At 34.6% G+C, this 20,661-nt stretch overlaps 1 protein-coding gene across 8 annotated transcripts in view; it reads right to left on the bottom strand.

Moving 5' to 3' along the window:
* BANK1 (B cell scaffold protein with ankyrin repeats 1) overlaps nt 1-20,661 on the bottom strand; it is a 485,507-nt gene that overhangs the window by 265,221 nt on the left and 199,625 nt on the right. For all 8 annotated transcript variants that reach the window (XM_082390995.1, XM_082390996.1, XM_082390989.1 and 5 more), the window contains exon 2: nt 13,300-13,698. In XM_082390995.1, the coding sequence (XP_082247121.1) occupies nt 13,300-13,678 (379 nt within the window). In that variant the 5' untranslated portion in view covers nt 13,679-13,698. The remainder of the gene's footprint in view (nt 1-13,299; nt 13,699-20,661) is intronic.

The raw sequence follows: 20,661 nt of genomic DNA, 5'->3' as shown, positions 1-20,661 counted from the left end.
GTTTCCTTTGCTGTGCAAAAGCTTTTAAGTTTAATTAGGTCCCATTTGTTTATTTTTGTTTCTGTTTTCATTACTCTAGGAAGCGGATCAAAAAAGATCTTGCTGCGATTTTTGTCAAAGAATGTTCTGCCTATGTTTTCCTCTAAGAGTTTTACGGTGTCTGGTCCTTCATTTAGATCTTTAATACATTTTGAGTTTATTTTTGTGTACAGTGTTAGAGAATGTTCTAATTTCATTCTTTAACATGTAGCTCTCCAGTTTTCTCAGCACAACTTATTGAAGAGACTGTCTTTTCTCCATTGTATATCCTTGCCTCCTTTGTCATAGATTAGGTGACCATAATTACATGGGTTTATCTCTGGAGTTTCTATCGTGTTCCATTGATCTATATTTCTGTTTTTGTGCCAGTACCATACTGTTTTGATTACTGTAGCTTTCTAGTATAGTCTGAAGTCAGGAAGCCTGGTTCCTCCAGCTCTGCTTTTCTTTCTCAAGATTGCTTTGGCTATTTGGGGTCTTTCGTGTTTCCACACTAATTGTAAAATTTTTTGCTCTAATTCTGTGAAAAATGGTTTTGGTAATTAGATAAGGATTGCATTGACTCTGTAGATTACTTTGGGTAGTATAATCATTTTGACAATATTGATTCTTCCAACCCAAGAACATGGTATATCTCTCCATCTGTTTGTGTCATCTTTGATTTCTTTCATCAGTATCTTATAGTTTCCTTAGTACAGGTCTTTTGCCTCCTTAGGTAGGTTTATTCCTAGGTACTTGAACTTAATATTTTTAAGAGTACAAAGAAATAATCTTGTGGAATTCCCTTTAGTTTGAGCTTGTCTGATATTTCCTTATGATTAGATTCAGTTTTTTTATTATTATATAAGTTCCGGGTGTACAGCATTATAACATGATGTGTATACACCACAAAGTGATCACCACAGCAAGTCCAGTTACCATCCACCACCATACAGTTGACTTTCACCTACCTCCAACCCTCTCTTCCCCTTTGGTAACCACTAATCTGATCTCTGTATCTACAAGTTTGTTTTGGATTTATTTTGTTAGGTTTTTATTTTAGATTCCATATGATTGAGATCATGTGGTATTTGTTTTTCTCTGTTTGATTGATTTCACTTAGCTTAACACCTTCAAGTCCACCCATGTTGTTACAAATGGCAGAATTTCACTCCTTTTTATGGCTGAGTAGTATTCCATTGTGAATATACCACATCTTCTTTATCCACTCATGCACAGATGGACACTTAGGTTGTTTCCATATCTTAGCTATTGTAAAAAATGCTTTAATGAACATATGGGTGAATGTATCTTTCAATTAGTGTTTCTGTATTTTTTGGATAAAAATCCAGAAGTGGAACAGGTGGGTCAGATGGCAGTTCTGTTGTTAACTTTTTGAGGAATCTCTATACTGTTTTTTATACTGGCTGCACCAATTAACAGTCCCACCAACAGTGTACAAGAGTTCCATTTTCTCCACATCTACAACATTTGTTATTTCTTGTCTTTTTGATAATAGACATTCTAACAGGTGTTAGGTAATATATCATTGTGGTTTTGATTTGCATTTTCCAAATAGTTAGGGATGTTGAACAACTTTTCAAGTGCCTGTTGGCCATCAGTATGTCTTTTTGGGAATAACGTCTATCCAGATCCTCTGCCCATTTTTAATTGAGTTATTTGTATTTTTATTGACTTGTATGGTTACTTTATATATTTTGGATATTAATCCCTCTTTGGATATATAATTTACAATTATCTTATCCCATTTAATAGGCTGCCTTTTAGTTCTGATGATGGTTTCCTTCACTGTGCAGAAGTGTTTTAATTTGATGTAATCCTACTTATTTTTGCTTTTGTTTCCCTTGCCTTTATAGAGTCAGATGCATAAAACATAGCTAGTGGGAAGCAGCCACATGGCACAGGGAGATCAGCTTGGTGCTTTGTGACCACCTAGAGGGGTGGGATAGGGAGGGTGGGAGGGAGACGCAAGAGGGAGGGGATATGGGGATATATGTATATGTATAGCTGATTCACTTTGTTATACAGCAGAAACTAACACAACATTGTAAAGCAATTATACTCCAATAAATCTGTTAAAAAAAATGGAAAAAAAACATTGTCTAGACAGATGTCAATGATGTTACTGCCTATGTTTTCTTCTAGGAATTTTATGGTTTCATGTCTTATATTCAAGTTTCCAATCCATTTTATTTAACTTTTGTGTATGGTGTAAGATAGTGATCTATTGATAGTTTCATTCTTTTGCATGTGGTTATCCAGTTTTACCAATACCAATTATTGAAGATAATATCTTTCTCCATTGTATGTTCTTTGCTCCTTATCATAAGTTAATTGTCCATATATATGTAGGTTCATTTCTGAGCTCTCAATTCTGTTTTATTGATCTGTGCCTATTTTGTGCCAGTATCACACTGGTTTGATTACTATAGCTTTGTAGTATAGCTTGAAATCAGGAAGTGTGATACCTCTATCTTTGTTCTTCTTTCTCAGTATTGTTTTAGCTATTTGGGTTGTTTGGTTGTTCCATTCAAATTTTCGAATTATTTGTTCTAGTTCTGTGAAATATGTCATTGGTATTTTGATAGGGATTACAATGAATCTGTAGATTGCTTTGCGTAGTATGGACATTTTTACAATATTAATTCTTTCAATCCATGAGTACAGAACATTTTTCCATATATTTGTGTCCTCCCCAATTTCTTTCATCAGTGTCTTATAGTTTTCAGTGTACAGGTATTTCACCTTCTTGGTTAAATTTATTACTAGGAATTTTATTCTTTTTGATGCAACTGTAAATGGGATTGCTTTCTTAATTTCTATTTCTGATATTTCTTTATTAGTCAATAGAAACACCACAGATCTATGTATATTGATTTAGTATCCTGCAAATTTACTGAATTAATTTATTAGTTCTAGAATTTTTTTGGTGGAGTTTTTAGGGTTTTCTATATATAGCATTATGTCATCTGCAAATAGTGACAGTTTTACTTCTCCCTTTCTGATTTGGAAAACTTTTATTTCTTTTTCTTGCCTAAATATGTGGCTAGAATTTCCAGTACTATGTTGAATAAAAGTGGCAAAAGAGGCATATCTGTCTTGTTCCTAATCTTAGAGGAAAAGATTTCAGATTTTCACTGTTGAGTATGATGCTAGCTACAAGTTTATCATATATGGCCTTTATTATGTTGAGGTATGCTCTCTCTCTACCCACTTTGTTTAGAGTTTTTATCATAAATATATTTTGAATTTTGTCAATTTTTTTCTGTACACATTGAAATGATCATATGAATTTTATCCTTCATTTTGTTAATGTGATGTACCATGTTGATTAATTTGCAGATATTGGACCATCCTTGCATTCCTAGAATAAATCCCTCTGATCATGGTGTATCATCCTTTTAATTTATTGTTGGATTAATCTTGCTAACGTTTTGTTGAGAATTTTTGCATCTATGTTCATCAAGGATATTGGCCTGTAATTTTCTCTTTTTTTTGTGGTGTCCTTGTCTGGTTTTGGTATCAGGGTAATGCTGGCTTTGTAAAATATGGTTTGAAGGTTTCTCACCTCTATAATTTTTTGTAAGAGCTTGAAAAGGATAGGTATTAAATCTTCTTTGAATGTTCTGTAGAATTCACCAGTGGAGTTGTCTGGTCCTGGGGTTTTTTTTTTGTTTTGTTTTTGTTTTTAATAGTTTCAATCTCCTTACTACTAATCAGTCTATTCAGATTTTCTATTCTTTATGACTTAGTCTTGAAAGATTTTATGTTTCTAGGAATTTATCCATTTCTTTTAGGTTGCCCAATTTGTTGGCATATAATTTTTTGTGGTAGTCCCATGATCCTTTGTATTTCTGTGGTATCACCTGTAACTTCTCTTTCATTTCTGATCTTATTTATTTGAGTCCTCTCTCTTTTTTTCTTGGTTAGTCTACCTAAAATTTTTTGATTTTATTGTTTCAAAGAACAGTTCTTACTTTCGTTGATCTTTTCTATTGTTTTTTGTCTCTAATATATTTCTCTGATATTTATTATTTCCTTCCCTTTACTAATTTTGGGCTTTATTTGTTCCTCCTTTTCTAGTTCCTTTTAGGTGTAAAGTTAGCTTGTTTATTGGGGATTTTTCTTGTTTCCTGATGTAGGCCTATATTGCTATAAACTTCCTTCTTAGAAGCATTTTTGCTGTATCCCACAGATTTTGATACATTCTATTTCTGTTTTCATTTATCTCTAGGTATTTTTTATCTCTCCTTTGATTTCTTTGATGACCCATTGATTGTTCAATAGCATGTTGTTTAATCTCCAGGTTTTGGGGGTTTTTTTCTCATTTTTTTTTCTTGTGATTGATTTCTAGTTTCATACTATTATGATTGGAGAAGCTGCTTGATATGGTTTCATTCTTCTTGAACTTACTGAAACTTATTTTGTGACCTAACATGTAATCCATCCTGGAGAATGTTCCATGTGCTCTTGAAAAAAAATGTTAATTCTGCTGCTTTTGAATGTAATGTTCAATATATATCTATCAAGTCAATCTGGTCTAATGGGTCATTTAAGGAAAGTGTTTCCTTATTTCTTTTTCTGTCTAGATGATCTATCCATTGATGTAAGTGCAGTGTGAAAGTCCCCTACTGTTACTGTATTTCTTTCAATTTCTCTCTTTAAGTCCATTAATATTTGCTTTATATATCTTGCTACTCCTCTGTTGGATGCATATACATTTACAAACATTATATCTTCTTGCTGGATTGATGCCTTTAGCATTATGCAATGCCCTTCTTTATCTTTTATCGCAGTCTGTTTTAAAGTCTATTTTGTCTGATGTGAATATAGCTACTGCAGATTTCTTTTCATTTCCATTTGCATGGATTATCTTATTCCATTCCTTCACTTTTAGTATGTGTCTGTCCTTTCTTCTGAAGTGAGCCTCGTGTAGGCAACATATAGGTGAATTTTGTTTTTATATCCATTCAAGCACTCTATGTCTTTTGATTGGCAAATTTAGTCTATTTACATTTAAAATAATTATTGATAGGCATGTACTTATTGCCATTTTGTTCATTGTTTTCTGTATGTTTGTGTAGTTCCTCTAACTTCCTTTCTGCTCCTCTTTCTCTCTTTCCTTGTGTTTGGTAGTTTTCTTTAGTGTTATGCTTAGATTCCTTTGTCATTTCTTTTGTGTATTTACTGTTTTTTCCTTGCTATTACTGTGAGGTACACGTATAAAATTCTAAGTAAGTAGTTGCCTTTTTAAGTTGCTAGCAACTGCAATTTGAACACATTCTGAAGCTCTATCTCTTTATCCACCCCCCCAACACACACTTAATACTTTTTTTTCCCACTGTGACAAGATAATGGTTTATTACTGAAAGAAAAATGGCCTTCCAAATCCCAACACACTTAATACTTTTGATGACACATTTTACATCTTATTTTATGCATCCCTTAACTAATTATTGTAAATTTAGTTAATTTTCCTACTTTTGTCTTTTAACCCTCATTCTTTTTTTTGTATGTGATTGATCCACTACCTTTATTTTATATTTACCTTTTCCAGTGAGAATTTTATTTTTGTATGTTTTCTTATTATTAATTAATGCCATTTCTTGTCAGCCTAAAGAAGTCTCTTTAATATTTCTTATAGGGTTCATTTAGTGGTGATGAACTCCTTTAGCTTTTGTTTATCTGGGAAACTCTTAACCTTTCCTTCCATTCTGAATGATAACATTGCTAGGTAGAGAATTCTTGGATGGGAGTTTTCTCCTTTCAGCACTTTGAATGTCATGCCATTCTCCCTTCTGTCCTGTAAAGTTTGTGCTGAAAAGTCTGCTGATAGCCTAATGGGATTCCCTTGTATGAAACAAGTTGTTTTTCTCTTGCTGCTTTTAGAATTCTCTCTTTACCCTTAATTTTTACCATTTTAATTATAATGTGTCTTTTGGTATGAGTTCCTTTGTATTTCCCTTATTTGAAACTCTCTGGATTTCCTGGGCCTGGTTGTCTGTTTCCTTCTCCAGATTAGGGAAGTGTTTCAGCCACCATTTCTTCAAATAAATTTTTGGGCCCTTTCTCTCTCTCTTCTCCTTCTGGGTTTCCTATAATGCAAATATCAATATTAATCTTCTTGATGTTGTCCCAAAGGTCCCTTAAGGTATCTTCACTTTTTAAAATTCTTTTTTCATTTTGCTGCCCTACCTGGGTGAATGTCATTGTTTTGTCTTCCAGCTCGCTGATTCACTCTTCTACCTCATCCAGTCTACTGTTGAACCCTTCCAGTTTATTTTTCAGTTCAGTTATAACTTCTTTTTGGTACTTTCTTGTATTTTCTCTCTCTTTGTTGAAGTTCTCACTGTGTTCATCCTATCTTCCCCTCAGTTCAGTAAGCATCTTTATGACCATAACTTTGAGCTCGTTATAAAATATTATCTTCATCTCATTATCTTCATCTCATTTAGATCTTTTTTTGAAGTTTGTCTCGTCCTTTTGATTGGAACATACTCCTCTTTTTCCTCATTTTGTCTAATTCTCTGTGTTTCTATGTAGTAGGTAAATTAGCTATCTCTCCCAGTCTAGAAGGAGTGGCCTTATTGAGGAGACGTCCTGTGGGGCTTAGACACAGTCTTTCTTTGCCAAGAGAGCCAGGTGCTCAAGGGATGCCCCCATGTGGGCTTTGTGCACCTTCTTGTTGTGGCAGAGCCACACTGCTACAGCACACTGGTGGGCAGGGCTAGCCCTGGCCTGACTTTAAGGTCAAGCTGAGGCACAGGGGTAGGTGTGGCTCTCAGCAGGGTGTGCCCACTGGTGGTAACAGGTCAGGAGAATTCAAAAATGGCACCTACCAGTGCCAGCATTAGAAAGGTAGCCTGAGATAAAAAAAAAAAGCCTCCTGCCAGTGTCTTAGTCTCTGTGGAGCATCCGAACTGGCTCCTGCCTCTCTGGCAAATGCTTCAGATGCTTTAAGATTAGTAAGTGGGTACCCTCTCCACTCCACTAATGGCCTCTCCATTAGTAAGTGGGCTTTTCAATCTGGTATTTTTGCAATGGTTTTCATGTCGAGTGCATTGTTTGGGAGCCCTTTATGAGCAGGTTTTCTGTTTCTTACAGTTCAACAGTTTTCTTGGACATAGTCCCTGTTGAGCCAAGTGTACTGTCCTTTTACCCTTTGTTGTAGAGGCTCTGTTCATCCAGTTTTCAGGTCCCTTTCTTATGGAATTATTCCATATATAGTTGTAGATTTGTTGGGTTCATGGGAAAAATGAGTTTAGGATATTCCTACACTGCTATCTTGAACCCTCCCAAATTTCAGATTATGTAATCTTGACAAGAATACCACAGTAAACCTTTGCATCATTAACAAAGTGAAAACCCAACTGCACCAGTAAACATTTATAAACCTGAACTTAAAAACACAATTTGTACTCTTCTGTTATTTTTTGGATGTTTAAAGTGCTGAAATATTTTAGAAAGAAAGTTACCAGCATTAAATTTTGAAACAGAAGTAATAAGGAGAAGAAAAGAAATTGTCAAAAATAATTACAAAGAATATAAGGAGAGTCATAAATAAGCAATAATAAAAGTTTAATAGAATTGGAGATGAGGAGAATATTTTCAACCAGAAAGGATCTGAGATGAATTCATTGATAAAGCAGACTTTCAACTGACCTTGAAGGATGGCCAGGATTTCAATTAAAAATATGGGTAAAGGTACTCCACATAAAGAAGGCAGCATAAGAACAATGGCAGAAATGGGAGATTGTGTTCAATGGGAGGTGACACAATTACCTTAGTGTACAGCACATGCCTATACTAATGGTAATGACAGAAATGGCCTGGGACTTTCCTGGAGGTGCAGTGGTTAAGAATCCACCGGCCAATGCAGGGGACATGGGTTTGAGCCCTGGTGCGTGAAGATCCCACGTGCCGCAGAGCAACTAAGCCCAAGTACCCCAACTACTGAGCCTGCGCTCTAGAGCCTGCGAGACACAACTACTGAAGCCTACATGCCACAACTACTGAGCCTGTGTGCCTAGAGCCCATGCTCCACAACAAGAGAAGCCACCACAATGAGAAGCCTGCGCATCGCAATGAACAGTAGCCCCTGCTCACTGCAACTAGGGAAAACCCGCACGCAGCAACGAAGACCCAACCCAGTCAAAACTAAATAAATAAATAAATATTAAAAATAAAAAGGAAAAAAAAAAAAGAAATGGCCTTGACATCTATGCTAGAGCCATACTTTTGAGGAGCTGAAAGGCCATGTAAAATCGATGGACTTCATTTGAAAAGCCATGAGACCTCATTGACCAACAAACCAGAGCTTTTACAACAATACATAGCTCAGATGAGAGGAAAGAAAAACAAATGCTTCTGTGTGGTTTATTTCAGTGCATTGTGGTGCTGGTGTTTTTCTTGTTTTGTTTTTCCAACAACTCTACTGTTATATTGCTGTTCTTAATTTAAGGATTCTTATTTTAGGTTTAATGAAGTTAAAAATTTCAAAGCCTTGGTTTGATAATACGAAAACAAAATTAAAATGTTAAAGTTTTTCATGAAAGTATTAGCAGCTTTCCCAACACCACTGCATCTACAATTTGACAATGAAGAAAGTATGACAAATATGAATATTATATTTTCATATACATATAAAATATGATAAAATAAAGCTTGGAGAGAGCTGAGTTAACTGTTGAGAATAAACCAGAGAGCTTGAAAGGGTCCAACGGCAAAAGATATAAGAAGAAAGCAGGAGAAAGGGAGGAAGGAGACCCAGTAGATGTGCTGGGATCACAGGAACTGGTACACATTGTTTTTAAGGGAAGGATTTATAAACAACAAAATACACAATGGCAGCACTCAGAAATGTTAGCTGATTTTATATACATTTGAGATCAGATTAATTTATATTACATATAAACTATGCTGTATGAAACCTATACATGTGAAAAGATTAGAAGGAGAAAACAAGGTAAAGATCCAAAATTAAAGAAATAAATAGAAGACAAAAAAAGGGAAGAAATATGGTCAAATTGCCCATTCTACACACAGAAAGGTGAAAACAGATACAGGTTAGTATTATTCCCAATCTGCAAATTAAGGAGACAGGAAATTTAGCTTCATTCCTTCAAAGGAAATAAAATACTCATAATAAACATGAATTACTGTATCTTTTTCATATTTTTTAACATTAAAAAGTTTCCTGTAGCCTTGATTAATTATAAAATATCTTTCTCTTTCATTAAGTTTTATAAAATTTCCTCTGATTTGCCTTTCTTATGTGAATATATTAGAACATTTAATTATTTCCATGACTTCTCTGGCATTTTTATTATTCCCTATATCATATAATGCTCCTGAATAATAAGTTTCCTTTCTTCCTTGAATAATTTCTCTGTGGGATAGAGGGGAAGTAGGAAAAGGACAGTAAAATTGAATTTCACATCTTTCATACTAATTCACCCATTTTTTTAAAACCCCAGACTTAATGTATTCAACACAAATGGCAATATGAAACATAAAATAATGTAGCACAACATTTAAGCTGTTTATGAAAACAAATTATCATTGCATAGACCACAGCAATTAATACCAATTTTGTCAAGGGACACAACCTATACATAAAAGTTATTTTATGCATGGTTTACAAATTGCTTATAGGTCTACATTTTGGTTGCATGCTTGTAGCTCAGACAGATTTATCATCTTTGGATTTTTTTTCCACACAACACTGTTATATTTTCTATTTTGTAGGTGCATCTAAATTATTATAAGAAATCAGAGTCTAAAAATTGAATATGGGAAGATGAGAGCTAAGAGTGTCTTCATAAGTAGTCCCATGTTGTTCATAATGTATAAGATTTTCTCCTATCAAATATCAATAGGAATACAATTTGAAGATAAAATGTATTTCCTCAATATTTTTACACAATAGTGATATCATAATTTAAATGGCCAATAAAATTTGAATTCTTCAAGGAAATAAAAATGATGGCTGTGGAGAATCACTCAAAATTTTGCCACAAATTTTTAGTGCTCCTCTGTTTCAGGGGAGACAATTAACATGAAATTACTTGTATCTTATGTGCATTTTACTGTAATAAATTGTCTATAATTTCCAATTGTAACATTTTTCATTTGCAACCAAAAAAACTAACTCAATGTACTTGTGGAATACTAAACAAAAATAAAAAATAACAGAGATGATTGGAAACTAGACGACTGCCAGTTTGAAAATTATAGTGTAGAGTCAACATTTCCCCTTTTTTATTCCTGCAAATCATCCCAAAACATAGAGAATGAGAAACAATTATGCAAATGTCCTATTTATTGAAAATGGTAAACAGTGAACTCTTAGACCTCCAGGTCAAAAGAATGGTTCCAAAATCAGATTTCAAAAAGAACTAACAAACATAGCTTTCACTAAGGCTAGGGGCCATGCCTTTTTATACCGTAGACATGATGCAATAGTTTCAGGTAGAAGCATCTATGGAAGTGGTTTGGTTCCAAAAAGCAGAAAAAGTGAGGCTAAATGAGGAACTATATAGAGAAGACATATGTGTAGAAAGTAGTCTATTATCTGTGAAAACAAACAGAGAAGTAAAGTCTTTCATTGTGGGGGGAGAAAAAAAAAGAACAAACAACAAAACCCACATTTTCTAACTCCCTTAGCTAGACCAAGAAAAACTCACTTTGTTCAGCGATACAAAAGAAAAACTGGACCAGCACAGGATCTATATAAAGATGCTAGGAGAGAGAAAGAGAGAAAACCAATTACACATAAAGAATCACATACTAAAAACATATTGCCATAAAAGAAGTGAAAAATTGTGACCAAACATTTCACTGTGAATTTTTTAAATGTAATGCATTGCAATTACCTTTTTGAAGCAATTATGTACTGCAGAAATACAGGGTGTCAAGGTGAGGTTGGTAAGACAAGAACAAGAAATGCATTGTAAGCTTCCAGGGCTCAACCAAATGTTACAACACAAAAAAGTAAAAGCAACATAAAAATGAAGGAGAAATTTGAAATAATACAGGGGAAGAGAGAGTACTGAAAGCACAAGAAAGTAGCAAGGATTGAAATGATAAATACAAGCTAAGTAAATGGATATTGATAAAGAATCAAAAAGAATTAGAGAGAAATTGTAGAGCGTATTACAGACAAAAATAAATCCAACATACATGTAAAAGGAATCCCTGAAAAAGAAAACCATAATAATAAGAAAGAGCAAACATTTAAAGATATGAGTCAAGAAATTGTTCCTGAAATAAAAGAATACTGAATCTACATCTTGGGGAAAAGACCCCCCAAAAGAAAGGAAAATAAAAACAAAAAAGTAACCACATCCCTGGGCAACACAGTCCTGAACAGTCAGCACAAGGATAACACTCTAGTGAAGTCACTAGACTTCACATATAAATGAAGAATCCTTCAGTCTGCCAGGCAAATAAGAATTCCCTAAATTCTACAATGCTAGAAGAAAGAAGAGCAACATGGTCCTCGGTCAAACTGCACTTCAAGTATAAGACAAGAGACAAACACTTTGGAAGATGCAAGATTTCAGAAACATTGCTTTTCCTCAGGAATCTACTAGAGGCGACTTTCATCCAAGAGTTGGTTAAAAAACAATAACAAACTTGACAACAATGTAAGCTCCTGTTGGAAGCAAATCTTCCCCAAGTGAACACTGGAAGCTTCAGCGGATTATAGCTCCAGACAGCTTGACCACAACCTCTGGAGATACCCTGATCCAGAACCTCCCAGCTAAGCTGCTCCTAGATTCCTCGGCCATAGACACTGTGATAGCATCATTGTCTGAAGGTGCTAAAGTTTAAGGTAACTTGCTATGTAACAATAGAGAACCAAAACAAGGCTTAAGAAGTATTGAATTTGAAGAGGCTGGAATGCTGGAGAATAGGGAGAAGATTTTTTAAAGAGAGTTGCTGATGTGCTGTGAGTCCCACCATCCTCCACAGGGAAGACTGAGGGATATCATCATCCTCAAGCAGAGGGACAAGGGTTTCCAGCAGAGCCTTTGGGACTGACAGGTGTTCTCTGGCTTTACAGGACACCAAGACTCATGCTAGACCCATGCTTGGAAATGACTAAAGGCAAGAGGCTGTGGTGCATTGCTGCTCTGAGGGCAGGATGGTGGTGGCTCTATTGGGAATGGCTTGTGTGCCCCGAGTTTGTCACGACAGAAGAAAAACGAATGATTTTACAGACAGATGTAGGCCAGGTGTGAGAAAGGGCCAGAAGGGAGATATCTGAGTGACTTTGATCAAAAGAGACACATGAAGAAGCTGTTAATATTAATATTAAGACTCTATATGGGGTGGACCACCACAGCTAGGAGCTTAGAGGAGGAAACGTTTGTCTCATTAAGGAACTGCAGGTGAGACACCCCCAGGGAATGAGGGGATTTCCACAGAGCCCAGAAACATGCTCCAAGAAAAAGAGCCAGCACTTCATATGTGACATGGCCAGGAGAAGATAAGAACCCCACCTCTTTTCTGTGGGAGAGGAAACCGTAGCTGGAACCCTGGAAGTTAAAGGCAAGAGGCAAGGTGAGAAAACCAGGCAAGCAGCTGAGCACAGCACCCCTCCCACACCAAGGCTGAAGCCCTGGGGGAGGGAGAAGCTTTAACACTAGGAAGCTTCAGAGTTTTGACTATGACATGAAACTGTAATTAATTAATGAACAGGTCCCTGTGTTCTGCCCTTTAACGTAATGCTTCAATGATTAAAACGAAATTTGTTATTTAAAATTAATGAAAATAACAGTATATCATACCACAGTAATGATATCATACAATTATCGGCACAAGGGAAATTCTACAGTTCTATAATAACTCAGACCTTCAAACCTTGGACTGCTACTGACTGGTACCAATACTAGGGTAGACAACATTAACTCAAGCCTCACTACTTAACTAAGAAATCAGTTTCCAGAACCAAACTGACATATAACCTAGCATACCATATTTGTTCTACCAAGTATGATCTCATACAGGCTGCCCTAAGAAATATAATTTTAAACCATTTTTTGAACAACTGATAAGCCTTGGCTGGAATAAAGCTAAAAATTAAGAACCTTCATGCATTTCAAGGAAAGTGTAACATACCATTAAATAAAGTTGGCTTTCATTTTTCTTTTTTTTAATCCCAACATCAGATATTCATTGATTCAAAAAAACTTCCGATTTTTTATTATAAAAATAAGTAAATAAAAACAAACAAATAAAGTTTGGCAACACTACCTCTGAATACGATACTCTTGATTACAGAGATGTAGTCTTCAGGCTCCTGCTCAGTTGAGATCTCCCATCCGCCTCCGGAGATATTTAATAATTTGTAAAGATGATCTGAACTCTTCATCCCACACAGCAGAGTAACCACACTTTCTGGCGAATGCAGTATGTTTTCTAGAAACTGACATTTCTTTGAAGATAGGTTTTGAAGCAGGCTATTTGATAATATCAAAAGTTTACACTTGTAAGAGTTTAAATTTAGCAATTCCAAATCCCGAAGAGAATAATTCTCCAAGCGATATAACAGGATTGCTTCCCTTTTCACAACATGTGAAAAAACTTCTCTCAAGTACAGAGCCCATTCTTCAGCATCTTCTTCATATATCATGATGATGTCTTTTGCATTTTCTGGAAAGGAGAAAATAATAAATTAATTTTCATATATTTGACATGCTAACAGCAGGTTATATTATTATTTTTCAAAGAATTAAATGTACTCTTTAGGGAATATATTAATTTGCTTATACCAGAGACCAATAATATAATTCATATTATCCCCATCAGAATCCTATGGGAGTAAAGTAATCCTTCAGATGCAACACAGAGTTCATGCTCTGTGCAAGGGTACACGGTACTCACTGCACAAATGTTAATCTAGGAAGCTCAATGGAAATAAATGAGAGGCCTTGAGACAGAATGGAAAGAATATTCTGTGGGATTAGGGATGCTGGGCTACTAGGCATGGCTCTGCCAGTAACCACAAAATTTTACCTAGATTATGGCACTTAATTCCTTTCAGCCATCGTTTCTTCACCAACTAAATGAAGGTTTAAAAAAAAAAATAAGCCCTACCTAATGAATCAGATTATTCTGAGAAGAAATAAGACAATTTACATTAAAGGATTTTAAAATCCTTCTTCCAGGTAAAGATGGGTACATCAAGACAGATTACATAACTCCATGTCCAGAAAACCAACAAAATAAAAATTTTTTAAAAGAACAAAATTCAATAGCAAAAACCAAATTAAGGGGGTATTATCTCATGCCATAAACTAAAAAGTTGTTGTTGATGAAATAAATCGGAGGTTCTGGTGAGGCAGTACTAATCCTAAACCTATCTCCTACCCTAAACCAGCACTGATGAAAAAACTTTTAAACCACCAAAACCGCCAGGGTGGTCATGAATCTCTTCCCCAGCTGGAAACTGATCGGGGGTGTCTGCAGAAGCGGGAAAGGCTGAATCCTAAACAAGCCAAGGCTCAAGGCTGAGTCAGTAAAGCCAGTCAAATTGCACAGGAACTCAAGAGCATCCCTGGGCATTGGAGAGGGGCCTTGCAGACAAGGTCCCATTAGAGACTACAGTCCACCACCTCCAACTTGAGAGTCACACTCACAGATCTTCCTTCTCCTCCTCTTTTCTCTCAGGCCATAACAACTGACTAGAATGTAGATTTTGTCTCTCAAACTACAACTTGGAGGGAAAATAAAAAGTAGCAATTAGGGAGGGGAATTTAAGGAATAATTTACCCACACAATATTAAGCAAATAGAAAGCCTAGACTGAGCTAAGAGAATCATGAGCAAGATGAAAGGATTAGCAATACAAATTCATAGTTATTGAAAGAGACGATGACAACAAAATTAACAGTAATAATATGATCATCATAATAATGAAAGTAACACAGCATGAAAAGACTAGCAGAAATCATAAGCAGGGAAGAAAAACACAAGAAAAGTCCCACACAGTATTAAAAAACCATTGATTAAATAAAACCAAAGTTTAAAGACATGTTGATTTGATATTTTTAAAAGAATCATTTGAAAGGGTACAATAAATAGATAAAAAGACAAGTTGAGAGCCAAAGCAATACCATTGCCCAGATAAAAAATTAGAAAAAGCAATGACTAGATTAGACACAGATAATATTTTCATTTCTGGCCTCAAAGTAAAGCTTCATATTTTCATAGTAAACACAAAAAGAGAGAACAAAATTAAAGCAATTGGTGAAAAATCTGATATATATGGATAAGAGCCAAAAAAGGAAAAGATTCAATATAAAGATAATCCAAAAACCTGAAGTAGAAGAGAACAAAAGATGCATTAAAAGTTTTAAAATATAATTTTTTAAATCCTTAAAATATGGATGAAAAATGAACCAATTCTATGGAAAAAATGTTAGAGAAAACATCTTGATTAAATTTCACTTGGTTTAACGATTATTATAAAACCTCTTCATATATCTAGGAAAGAAAAGCAAGTCATTCAAGAGGAGAAAAATATTAGGTTGGTAGATTTTTTCAGAGCAATTTCAAAGGCATATTATAATAAATTATAAAACAGATCTTACAAAAATAATTTTATAGTGTATTCATACTACAGAATATTGCACAGCAATAAAAAAGAATGAACCACTGCTACATGCAACATGGATGAATCCAAAGATGTAATGTTGACTGAAAGAAGAAAAAGTATATACTGAAGGATTGTATTTATAAAATGTTCAAAAATAGAAAAAAAAATTCATGGCAATACAGATCAGAATATTTGGGAGTGGGATTAATGAATGGAAGCAGATAAAAGGGAGCCTGCTGGGGTTCTGAAAATGTTCTATATCTTGATCTGAGTGGTTGTTACACAAAGTATACATATATAAAAATCTGTTCAGCTGTATATCTTAGATTGTGCATGTAAATTATATGGCAATTAAAAAGTAAATTAAAATATCAAAAGAAAAAAGGAAGTTTCAGGATGGTAGCTATTCAGGAGGCATAGGGACTTATAATAGATGAATGGAGCATTTTGGGAGGGAGATCCAAAGAAAATAAAACAATCGTAAGATTGTATCATATATTTGAAAACTTGAGAAAAAATGCTAACAGAAGTTTGACAGTTCTGACTGGACATTTTGAAAAAACTTAAAGATAGGTACATTATAATCTTTTACATGTAAATTACAAAAGAAAGAAGAAAAATTAATTGCAGAAAAACAAAGCAAAGCAAAACAAAAAAGAAAGCAGGATCATTATATACTATTTGGATCAACAGTGTAAATGTGTACATTGTATGGACTGGATATTTATGTCCTCCCCCAAATTCCATATGTTGAAATCATAACCTCCAGTGTGATGGTATTAGGAGGTGGGCCAATGGGAGGTGATGAGGTCATGAAGGTGGAGCCCTCGTGAATGGAATTAGTGCCCCTATAAAAGACGCTCCAGAGAGCTCCCTTGCACTTCCTGCCACGTGAGGTCACAGAAAGAAGTCAGCCATCTGCAACCCAGAAGAGGGACCTCACCAGAATTTGACCTGCTGGCACCGTGACCTCAGCTTCCAGAACTGTGAGAAATAAATATTTTATTGTTTAGGCCACCAAGTCTATGGTATCCTGTTAAAGCAGCCTAAATGAACTAAGACAATCATAATAATGTAAAATATGATTAATGACTTAACTACAAGTTGAGACTTAAATATACTGGAGAACAAGGAAAGAGTCTGATAGACTAATAGATTGAAATCCTTATCCAGCATATTACAGAAGACAATAGATAATAGTTAGAATTAGTAAATCAAGAAATAGTAGTATAAATGTATCTTTTAGAAACATGGACTAGAACAACAACAACAAAATTTGAAATAATGAAGGTTCTTAAGTTTCCCAGAGGGAATGGAATTGTGTTTGGGGAGGGGGAGAGCAGAGAACTGCTGATTTTCATTATAGGTGTTTTATCATTGTTCAATATGCCTGTGTAACTATAATCAAAATTTAAATAAAGAAAAAAAACCAGTCAGCAAATAGAAGAACCAAAGTAAGCAAAATGAAAATGTAAAAACTTTGGAAAAAAGAACACATGGTAAGTTGAATACATATACATATGGATCAAAGACTAAGTATCAAGGGGATTATGATGGCACTACAAAATGCAAATGTTAAAAATCTTGAGGAAATGAAAGTATCCATAGAATGGGAAAACTGAGTATTTGCGGAGGAGAAAGTATAAAGCACTAACACCATCTTTCATAGAATTCAGCTATTTAACACTGCCTAAATTTGAATAAAAAGTGACTCAATTCTTCTACTATTTTTTGTATCATCATCTTTCTTAAGCAATAATAAACTTGGAAAGTATTCTGAGTAAAAAAATTTTTATCTGAAAATGAATGTCCTTTGGTTTTACTTTACATTACTTTATTTTATTTAAAAAAGAGCACATAGAGTAATTCTCACTTTTAAATAATCCTGCCCATCTACTCAAAATACACCATAGTTCCATTGACTGTTAGCAACAGTTGTTTGTGAGAGATAAAATTTTGAGAGAGGTATGATTTCCTTTTTTCTTACTCTTCCATATAGCTTATATTTTTGTTGTAAAATTGTATTACTGTATAAAACAAAGTAACCATTCTTAAAAATTTAGTTTGTAAGGTATTATCATGAGTACAAAGAACAAAACACCAAAACTCTTACATTCCACACTTATCTTTCTCACTCTGGATATAGAGCATGTATTTTCTATACCACTGATGTAGCAATTAACGCCACAATGATTTTGAGAGCTTTTGCATTTTTATTGAATTATCTATATCTTTTCTCATGATATAAATAGTATCCCCAAGGAAGATGTTTCCTCTTTCAACTCACTGATTCCTACACAATGCCTAGCACAATTTTTGAACAGATATTCAACAAAAATTTAAAAATAGATTTACATATACAGAATGAGAAAAAATATCTGGCAGAAAACATATGGGAATCATACACAAGTTGTGTAGGAATCATCGGCATATTTCTGCTATTCTCTATGTAGTGTTTCACCTAGCCTCAATGATAAATAAATAGTTATTGAACAAACACAAACATAGTATCATAATGCAATATTTTTATGTTTGAGGAACAGCAGAGGAAGAGTTTTCCTTATATTACATATAGCCAGAGTAAGCTGCTGTTTAATTATAGAATAATTAGGGTAAATATAAAACTAATAATAAACTATTGAGTGCTTAAAATAAACTAGGACTCTTGCTGTTTTATACATATTATTTCACTTAATTCTCAAAATTTACCCTTTTAAGGTACTAATGTTACTCTTATTTTACAGATGGGAAAACTGAATCAGTACCGGGATTAGGACTCCAATGCAGGCAGTCTGACCCTACAGTCTGTACTTTTAACCTCTAACAGTAGAGGACACAATAACATTATCTAAAAGATTAAAATAGATTCTTTGCAGTGATATGAACTAGATTAGTCTCTATTAAGCAGCCTACGAGTTAAAATCAAGTATGCAAAGTATGTGAAAGCTCACTAGGACTCTGGTTTCCCATCAAGGAAAAAAGAGGAAATAAACCATATACTCCAAGAGTATCGTTGTCTATGAAGAACTCACAGAACTTCCTTCCTGACTCTGAAACCTAAATCAATAAAACTATACATTAGGCTACGAGGATGTGTTGAAGTACAGAATGAATACCGCCACATTACATGGTTGGATATCACACTACCATAGGAAGACAACCACAGGAAATCAATTCTAAAGACAATCATAACCCATCTTTCAAAACTTCCCAAGAAAATTAGACAGGAAGTCTCTCGCAATACTCTATGGCCATTTTTTCTTGTGCTGAAATTGTGCCTTCCTTTAAAATTTATATTTGACTTGTACTTAGTAAACTCCTGTTTGACAGTTTTCAGAAACTAAGACTAGCATTAAATGTTAGCCCTTTCTTTTCTATGGATTAAATGATCTCAGGTTTTTACTCTTTAATTTTCTCAAATATTATTTATTGAGATGTTCCATGTACCAGGTATGTTCCTAAGCATTTAACATGCATTACTTCGTTTAATATTCATAAAACTGTACGGAGTTGGCCTTGTTATTTTTATTTTACTGATGATCACATTGATTAACTTGTCACGGTTATGAAGATAGTAATTGGTCTTTATGTTAACCTTCCAATCTTGTTGTATGAAACCATGTTGAGTCAAAACACAAAAAGTTAATAAAGGGGCCTTATTCTAGAAAATAGCTTGTCCTTGAGTAACATTTACATTGTAGACTCAACAGTAGTTCTCTATGATTTCTCAAGAGGAGCCTACTGGCCTTGCAATGCACTTGTTTTATACACTTGAACTAAATCAAACCTAAATCATTATTCTACTTGTTTAAGGAGGGTTACTGTCATTAATGTTGGCCAGATTTTACAGGCTGTGAAAGGAAACAATAAAGGATGAACCTGAAATATAGAAGCACAAAATGTTCATTCCTGGAAAGCGTCATCAAGATAAAGGGAAATTGCTATTGAAGATGCCATTAAGGTCTGCAAATAAATTATTTAAAATGTAAATCTCAAGTCTAGCAACATAAAGGACAGCTTATACTACAATGGTAGGAGCAAAATAGATCTAACTACTATAAAGTGTTCTTTCAGATTCCATAATGATGCCTTATTTATTTATCTTACAAAATACTGAACAAGTCTCCAAGCTTGAAGAAAATGTGTATTAATAATTGATATCAATAATTGTTTTTGTTATGAGAATAAATTATACTACATATTGCCAAAAGAATGAGACTGGCCATAAATCCAAATCCTTCCTATTATACATGCACAGCTCGAAATGGCAGATTTTCTTCTTTTTGAATAAGATCCCACCTCTTACCCATGTTTGTGCATAATGGAGAAAAATGGCATGATGCACGTTTTCAACATTGTATTTTTCTAACTGGTAACCAAAGTGCAGAAAAAACAAAATTACAAAGAAATGAGTTATAGCCATAATGGAGTCAGTAGTGATAACATGAACATTAATCTTGATCTAATCACACACAAATATATATCATTACTCAAATTATATAGTAAGTATAACTGAATTGGTCTTATACTCTAATTTGTACTCTAACTAGTACAACAGGGGAACAAAACTGAGGATTTTCCAAAGGTATTAAGGTAGCAAAATACACTATAACTCATATTTCTCCTCCAGAAAAGTTGATTAATTTCACTTATTCATAGTGGCAAAAAGTACCAGGTGTTTTCTGTATATTTCCGTGTAGCAGATACTGCTGATACACAACCCACATCTTCCTGGCCCACTAGCTTCACCTTGATGCTCAGCTCTTAAGCACACTGACCACTTCCAACCTCTGCTCTGCTGCCTGAGGACTTTCTCTGGAGCTGAGGGAGCTTCCTCAGCCCGTGTGCCTGCCTGGCAGCTCAGAAGTGCTGGGGATTTAGTGCACGGAGGGCTGGGAGGCAACCCTCAGTCAGTGAGGGATGGAAGTCAAGGTGTAAACAGGTCAGCTTCCCCATCCTTCAGTGGGACAGTTCTGAGGTTTGTTCTACACAGTAATTAGAGGATTCCCAGTGGTACTG

This window comes from Balaenoptera borealis (assembly GCF_965194805.1).
Source record: "Balaenoptera borealis genome assembly, chromosome: 4".
NCBI lineage: Eukaryota > Metazoa > Chordata > Mammalia > Artiodactyla > Balaenopteridae > Balaenoptera > Balaenoptera borealis.
This window is presented reverse-complemented; position numbering and strand designations above follow the sequence as displayed.